The 8035-nt window shown below is 52.1% G+C and overlaps 1 protein-coding gene across 3 annotated transcripts; it reads left to right on the top strand.

Annotated features, from left to right (window-relative positions):
- The first annotated feature begins 383 nt into the window (after positions 1-383).
- FOXJ1 (forkhead box J1) lies at positions 384-6974 on the top strand. 3 transcript variants are annotated; one of them, XM_088176500.1, is made up of 3 exons: positions 384-598; positions 1350-1875; positions 4572-6974. In XM_088176500.1, the coding sequence occupies exons 2-3, from the start codon at positions 1378-1380 to the stop codon at positions 5370-5372; spliced, it is 1299 nt and encodes a 432-aa protein (XP_088032626.1). In that variant the 5' UTR covers positions 384-598; positions 1350-1377; the 3' UTR covers positions 5373-6974. The 3 variants fall into 3 exon arrangements, with proteins under 3 accessions (XP_088032626.1, XP_014744672.1, XP_088032625.1); XM_014889186.2 differs by having other exon boundaries at positions 1319-1875; XM_088176499.1 differs by lacking the exon at positions 384-598 and having other exon boundaries at positions 752-1875.
- Positions 6975-8035: the final 1061 nt, after the last annotated feature.

Genomic DNA, 8035 nt, shown 5'->3' with positions numbered 1-8035 from the left:
TTGAACAACCTGTTCCACCCCCCTCATTACAATTTCTTCCCATAATCCAATCTAAACCTACTCTCGGTTTGAAGCCATTCCCCTTTCTCCCGTGCCAAAAGTCCTCTGCAGCTTTCTCACAGCTCCCTTCAGGTACTGCAAGCCGCGATAAGGTCCCCCCAAGCCTCCTCATCTCGGCGGGGCTGGGTTCGGATTCGGTCCCGGCTGCGGGGGTCCCGCGGCATCCCTGGGTCCCACCCCCCGTCCCCATGGCAACGCGCGGGCCAATGGCGTGCCCGGAGGATGTTTACGGGGCGGGGCGTTGCCGCGGCAACGCGCGAAGCCTCCCGGAGCCGCTACTTAACCCCGCGCCGGGGCGGCCGCGGCTCACGGCGGCTCGGCGGGCACGGCCCGGCCCGGCCACACCGCAGGCTGCCCCCACACCCACGGGGCTTCTCTTTCCCCTTCGCTTTTTTTTCCTTCCCACCCCCTTTTTTCTTTTTTTTTTTTTTTTAAATTTTTTTTTTTTTGGTATTTTTTTACCTCCCGTCTCCTGGTTTTCCAGAAGCTTCTTACTCTGTCGTGAACTCTGCCTGTGGCGGGGCGACACCGGGACGGGGTAAGGGGATGCGGCGGGGTCGGGAGGGCGGTGGGACGGGAAGCTGCGCTGGGTCTGCACGGGGGCGCGGCTCTGGTTATGCGCCCTCCAGGCGCTCTCTCCTGGCCCAAACACTCGGGATTTCGGGTTTACATCCACATCCCCCACACAGGACTCCCCAATGTCAGAAGCTGCCGCCTCGCTCTGACTGAGGGTGTGCTTGGGATGGGACCCCGCCTGTTCCCCTAACCCACCCCTGAGTTGTTTCTGGGTAGCACGGGAAGGTAAAAGCAGAAATAGCATCAAACCGAGACAAATTGGCTGCGAGGGGGAAAACTTTAAAGTATTTCGTCCTGGTGTGGAATGCTGAGAGTTAGTCCTTGCGAGTGCCAGCTGTCCAGAGATGTGTGCTCCCAAGAAAGAACCTCACTTTGTGGGATGGCAGGGCTGGATTTTGGTTGTTTGAGGGGTTCTTTGTGAGTTTTTTTTTGATTCTTTGTTCAGCCAAGAGCTTGCTGGACAGCAGGTCAGTGGGTGACATTGAGATGTAGGAGTTTGAGGGAATTTCCCCGAGGCTCAAGGGTGCTAAATCCCCTCGGGGCAGGTGTTGCAGGTGCCTTGCACAGCACACCAGGGATGGGTCTCACCCAAGCAGCTCCAGGAACACCCAGGGCTGGCTCTGGCTGTCAGAGAGAGACTGCACCTTGGGGAACCTCACCCCTGTCCCTGTTGTTATTGCAGGATCTGCCCCATCCTTTCCCTCCCCCTTCAGGTGCAGCCTGGGAAGCACTGAGGGAGGCATGGCGTGGCCGAGCCGAGCACTGAAAGCCAAGGGCAAATTGAAGTGCATGGAGGAAGACCTGGATGACAGCCTGCCAGACCTCATGTGGCTGAGGGACTTCACAGTGGCCCAGACTGGCCTGCCTCAGTTGTACTCTGGCTCAGACCCCCAGGACTGTTACACCATGAGTGAGAGTCTGTTCAGCCTGGTTGATTTTGAGTCTCCATGCTCGCCCCTGGCTGCTGACCCGGCCTGCAAGGGCACACGCCACACTCCCTGCACGCCTGTCTCCTCCTCCACCTCCTCCACCACGCACCACGACGTGGCTGTGCCCCCTCATCTCACTGGGGACATCGACTACAAGACCAACCCTCATGTCAAGCCACCTTACTCCTATGCCACCCTCATCTGCATGGCCATGGAAGCCAGCAATAAACCCAAAATCACCCTCTCTGCCATCTACAAGTGGATTACTGACAACTTCTGCTACTTCCGACACGCTGATCCCACCTGGCAGGTAGGAGATGTGGAGTCTTGGCCACTCTCCCTGCAGGGCTGAGCAGGGTTTTCCACAACCTCCACCCTGCAAGACAAGATCCTTCAGGGATGCTGGGTCCCACTGGGAAAAGAGTGACACCAGCCAGCAGTGGGGAAGGGCTGGAATGGGAAAGAGCTTGGATGGGCACAAATGCTATGGCCACGGGGGTAGCAGAGGGAAGGAGCCGTTCTGGGAGAGAGCCCAAGACCATTCTGGGAGCAGGGAGGTACTTGATGGGCTCCTGGCACCTGAGACTCCTTTTGGCTTCAGGGCAAAGGCCTCTCAGTCCCTACATTCCTGGAGCTCTCTGAGTCCCTTAGGGTTAAGCACACATGGAGAAGTTGCCAGATCGTGTCCCTGGGTGCTGAAAACCAGGCATGGGAGAGGGATGGAGATGCCACTTGTTGGACAAGTCTCTCTCTGGAGCGATTCTGAGCAGAAATGCTGCTGCTTTCCAAGCAGGGCAGAGTACTGGGCTCCTGGCCTCAGGGACAGGCTCCATCACTGGGATGAGCTGCTGGAACCTGCAGAGGGAAGCCCAAGAATGGTTAATTCGGGCTGCTGTCCCTAGCTAGCACAAGCATATCCCCAGTGGGGAGGGGACAGCCCCCAGGCTCACCAATTTTGAGGACGATCTGAAGCCCAGGGGCTTTTCCCAGCCACCTTGACTCGCTGCCCTCCTCTGTCACATGAGGAGACCTCTGGCACATGAGGTTTTCTAGGACATGGCAGGGCTGGGGGACCCTGGGGGGCTCATCCCTCCACTGGGGTTATTTCCATCCCAAATCCGCAGTGTGTCACTAACCCTGATGGCAGTGCCCATCCAAGCAGGGCTGGAGAACCCCACTGCAAAGCCCAGGCATTGCCCACCCTCTCTCCAGGCAAGTGGGTCTCCAGTGGCTCTTGAAACCCACCATGGTGAAGGGAACCTTTCCTGGTCCCCCTCTAGGGCCATCTTGGTCCCCCTCTTACACTCAGGGGACCTATGGAAGTGATTTGGAAGCAGGAGCTGGGTGCCAGCGGGTTGACTTTCTGCTGCACACTTCATGGCTGGGCATTCACAACGTTTTTAATTAAATGTGTTCATTAAAAAAAGAAAGAAGGTTTTCAATCCCTCTCTGCAGAGATGCAGGGGGTACCCTGGACCGTTGCAGGCAGGAATGATAAATATGTTGACTGGCTGAGTAATAATTCAGCCTGGGCTGAGTGAAGTTTGGGATGGGGAGGAGAGATGGGCAGCAGAGAATTCAGCTTTCAAGTCTCTGATCCTTGTAAAATTTCATTACACAGTAAAATTGGAGCTACCACAGCCTGGATTGTGTGGGGGAATATCTGTGTTCCTGCCTCTTCTTTCTTCTTTTTTTTTTTTTTTTCTTCCCCCCTCCTTTTTTTTTTTTTTTTTTAATCTTTTGTTTCTTTTCACTTTTTTTTTCTTTTTTTTTTTTTTTTTCTTTTCTTTCTTGTTGAGGCTGTGTTCTCATCCCCTATCCCGATTCCCGTACGTGAAGACAGCCTGGAAAGGTCATGCCACCCATAGTCTGGGGGGGAGATGGATATATTCCTGTGGGAGCTGAGTGCTTTGGAGAGGAGCCAACAAACCCAAGGAGCTTCAGCCCAGAGGAGGGTTTTGTTGTGTGTGTGTGTGTGTGCGTGTGCATGTTTTTCAACAGCTCTAAGCAATTGAGCCTTGTTTTTCCTATTTGGCACTACGGATTATGGATGAATAAGCATAAAGATATCCAGGCAACATTAAAAAAAAAAAACACCTCTACCATATCCAATCTCTTAGTACAGTCCTGGCTTTGTGGAGTCCAACGCTGGGTTATTTACCCAATAACTGAGTTTCCTTTCTGATTATTCACATCACTCCAGGCACATTCAGGGTTTCAGAACAGCTCAACAGGAGCAGAAACTCCTCCTTTTCTTCCACCCCCCACTTTTTTATTTTCCCTCAGCTTATTTGAGCAATGGCTGATGAAGATGCAGTGATTTCACACCGAGCTTCCCTGGGCCAGGAGGCACCTCTGGGGACACCCAGGGTGGAACAGCCCACGTGTCTCTCCGTGTTCTCCCATCTGATTTGTGCCAGCCTGGCTGGGGGAAGGCATGGTGCCTATGCTTTGTCCAAATATTTTCCTCTCAATGCTAACAATAGACACAGCTGAACTGGGGGATGTCAGCAGAGCCCTGATTGCCATCCCCCCACAGTGCTGCCATGTGCTGCCCCTCGTAAAGGGTGCAGAGACCCTCCTCTTCCTCCCTGGCATGCAGGAGGACCCAACCTCCTCCAGCCTAGCTCCATGCCTAGAGCAGTTCAAGCCAGTTTCTCCCAGTGCTCTGCATGATCCAAGGCCCCTTAGTCCCAACTTCCAGCCAAGGAGAGCTGCCCAAAAGCTTCCCATTGAGTGACAAGTCCTAGCTTGAACCCCTTGGCTCCTGCCACCGTTGGCTGGATGAGAGAGGAGGCAGGAAAACTGCTGGAGACTCAAGGGGGAAAACTCAGGGGTTTGAGGGACTTTCTGCTGGGCACGTAGCCTTGGATGTCTGGATGTTGCCAGTTCTGCTTTGTTTTCCCAAAGATCCTTGCTGAAAACCTCCACCAGCCCACCCAGGCAGGTAGGTCCCACGGCAGCAGCCAAACATTCAGCCTTGGTTTTTTTCTCTTTTGGCTCCAGAACTCCATCCGGCACAACCTCTCCTTGAACAAGTCCTTCATCAAGGTGCCCCGGGAGAAAGACGAGCCAGGGAAAGGTGGATTTTGGAAGCTGGACCCCTACTATGCCAACAGGCTCAAGTATGGGACGTACAAAAAGCGGAGGATGTCCCCGGTGCAGATCCACCCCGCCTTCTCCGGGAGAGTCCAGAAAGAAGCTCGGCACGTTGGCAGCCCAGCTGCTTCTTCCTGCAGCTCCAACAACATCCTCGAGGCCAGCCTGGCATCACAGCAGCTGCTCAAAGAGTTTGAGGAAACCACCAGCAGCCAGAGTTGGAGCCCAGTGGGTACCAAAGCGGGGCAGAAGAGCAAGCAGCCCTCGCCCCTGCCCACGGCCAAGGCGTCCAGGCTTCCCAGCTCTGCCCTGATGACCCAGGAGGAGCAGACGGAGCTGGGATCACTCAAAGGTGTCTTTGACTGGGAAACTGTCTTTAACACCAACCCCAATGGAGACTTCTCCACTCTGGTGGATATGGAGCTCCCACCTTCCATCAACCCTGTCACGTGTGACCTGGAGTGGACAGGACAAGGGCAGCACATGGAGTGTCCCCAGGGGCAGGAACAAGTGGTCACCGACTCCAACCAGTACAGCCTGGACTTTAATGAAACCCTCATGGCCACGACTTTCTTGGAGCATCCCTGGGATGAAGGGACAAGTGATTACCTCTCCAACTGTGTCAACATTGACCAGGTGTTTGAAGACATCGATGCCTCTTTGCTGGCAGATGTCATCAACCTGAGCAGTCTGGCACGCCTCTTGTAAGGCTTTTGTGAGATGCTCTGCCCAAGCTGGGACTTACAAGGGACAAGATTTCCTAGAGATGCCCATGGTGACTTTTACCAGCTTCATTGTAAGGTTGTTCCCAGAAACACCAGGGAAAAAATCCACCATCCCAGGAACTGCCTGCTGTGTCTCCAAAGGACACCTCAGAAGTCTCTAGTTTTCTCAAGAGAAGAATGTTAACACTACTTATTTTTTTACATTTTACTTAAAAAAAGAAATGTGAATTATGATGGGTTCTTTTCCATCAGGGCTAATATTACCTGTGAAATCCCATCTAAGACATGAAATTCCTGGTGGCTTAGGGTTTGATAGACTAAAGTGCAATTTTCACACCTCTTTGTCTTTCTGTTTCTCTCTGTCTTTCCTTTTTCTCTCTCAGTGCAGTTGGTAGGTACAGTGTGATAATTAGCTGGTAAGAAAATACAGGTCCCTTCTGGAGTTCAACATCCCAGCTGACTTGTGCCTAGGGAAGAAGAAAAGGTTTATAAACTCAGCAAGTGTGCCTCTTTAGATGTTTTTATATAATCTATTATATATTATATATTCAAAGAAATCTATATTTTTTAGCACTAGAATTTCTTAAGGGGGGTGGGGAAGGCTGGAAATGCAGTTTGAGAGTTGTTTTATATTTTCACTGTTTAAAGCTTTTGTGTTCACTGTTCTGTAAAACAAGACCACACAAGGGAGGACTCCTGCACCAACAGATTTTGTGAAGAATCCAGGAATTGGCCCTGGCAGGAGAAGAGCAGCAGGGACTGGGACGCTCCCAAAATCTTTTGTATTTTTTGTACCCAAAACCCTTGCTGCAGTTGCCAAAGGGTCTGGAGCACCATGAACCCTCACTTTCACCCACTGATATATCCCCTCTCTGTTTTTTTGGTCCTGGACTGTTGCTCTTCCCTTCTCCAGCTCTTCCATCAGGCTCTGAGTGCAAGGAAAACCCCATGGCCTGGCCCCCAGCTGGTGGTGATGGAGCCACTCCACACCGAACACTCCCAGGTGGGACTGAGCAGGAAAGAAATCCACATTCAGGCTCCATGCAGGAGCTCAGACCAAAGACTGTGCATGCAGCAGGCTCTGGGGACAGCAGTGGAAATGAAGTCCCATCCAGCTGGGAGAGACATCAGGATCCACACGAAGGGAAGCTTTGGCTCGATGTGCAGCAAGAGCGTGGTGGGGTCAGTGCAAGGTAACTTGGAAATATTTTTGGGTGCAGAGCCAAACTCTGCTTGACTTGAAGCTCTCAAGAACCAGATTCTTTGCCTCTGCTTTGCTGTGAGAGGTAGAGCAGCCATTAGGTAGGAGCAAGTAGAAGCTGGAATTTTAGTGGTGTGTCTTAGGCTTGGCAAAAGAAATGGAAGATTTTAATTAGATTCTGTTTTGGTTACAAAAGCACTTAGGGATGGCTTTGGGGTCTGTGTAGTTGTTTGTATTGACAATGTTTCTTTTTACTTGCTGTTTTTCTTCTGTTTTCCTGCTTTGGGGATTATGCTGGAGAACTACAGAGATACTTGTGCAATTTAACTTTTTTTCATGCAAAGTTATTTACAAATTTTAAAAAATAATAATAAAGAAAAAAAAAAAAAAAAAAAAGAGAAGAAAAATTCCCTTTTGCCTCCTTGTTTCCTTTCCCCAGCCCCGCCCTGCTTGTAAACTCAGTCCCAGAACGCAGGAGTTCTCACCCACTTGCACAACTGTGCAATTCCCTGTGGGGAAACTGAGGCACAAACCACCCTCAGTGAGACAATGGTTACACACACAAGGCTGGCCATGCCGGGTGTCCTGAGCCCTGGGAGCTGCTCAGCCCTGGGAATAGCCTTTCCTGGCCCTGCAGGGAGCTCCTGGGGCTGACAGGTGCAGTGTCTCCACACAGCCCTTTAGATGCTCCAAGTGGCTTCAGAGCTCTTTTGGGTACAGAGTGGGGAGAGGAGCTGCACAGAGATCCCTCTCCAGACCCTGCTTGGGGCTCCTCCAGCCTGGTGCTTTGGGTGCACCCACTCCTGCAGATCCCATCCCTCTTGGCTATCAGCTCCCCAGTGATCTGCTGGATCCCCTCAGCACCAGGCACTCCAGTAAACAGAGCTGCTACAGCTGCTCCCAATCCAGCAAATCCCAACCTAAAATAACCTGGGCTCAGGACAGAACTTGCCTTGGTCTGTGTGTGCTTCGTGCTGGGAAGGCAGGATGCTGACCTTGGGAAAAGGTAGAGTTATCCCTGGGGGAACAGCTTTGATGTGTCTGAGGAGGGGGAGGGATTTAGCAGCAGATCTGGGCTTTCCTTTCAGCTTTGGGATGTTGGGGGCCATGAATACCAGAAGGCATTAAGGAATTCCTTGTCCTGGCTTCTCCTCCTCTCAGCTCCTTGTTGGAAGCACTGGAGGAGCTGCTCCTTTCTTCCCTACCCCAGTACTGGTGGCACTTCAGGGCTGCAAAAACTGGCACTTCCCCTGTCCCTCAGACCACTTCTTTAATTTGTTTTGCCAGGCACAAACACGTAGTACTGTTTTCAAAACCCTTGGAAAAGAGAAGCCTCCAGCATCCCCACCCTGCCAGGGGACTGAAAAAAGCAACCTTGCCAGGAAAAAATATTCCAGCCTGCCGGAGCCAGTCGAGGGGTTTAAAGTGAGAAAGGGTGAATATAA

The sequence above is a fragment of the Sturnus vulgaris genome, chromosome 20 (genome assembly GCF_052056855.1).
Source record: "Sturnus vulgaris isolate bStuVul1 chromosome 20, bStuVul1.hap1, whole genome shotgun sequence".
In the NCBI taxonomy this organism is placed as follows: Eukaryota; Metazoa; Chordata; class Aves; order Passeriformes; family Sturnidae; genus Sturnus; species Sturnus vulgaris.
The sequence above is the reverse complement of the archived record's forward strand: the minus strand, read 5'-3'. Positions and strand labels throughout refer to the sequence as shown.

Bases quoted from the DNA above. Each gene is read 5' to 3' on its own strand.
- FOXJ1 (XM_088176500.1), top strand. From the start codon at position 1,378: ATGGCGTGGCCGAGCCGAGCACTGAAAGCCAAGGGCAAATTGAAGTGC. The intron at 1,876-4,571 runs GTAGGAGATGTG...TTTTGGCTCCAG, and splicing joins ACGCTGATCCCACCTGGCAG to AACTCCATCCGGCACAACCT.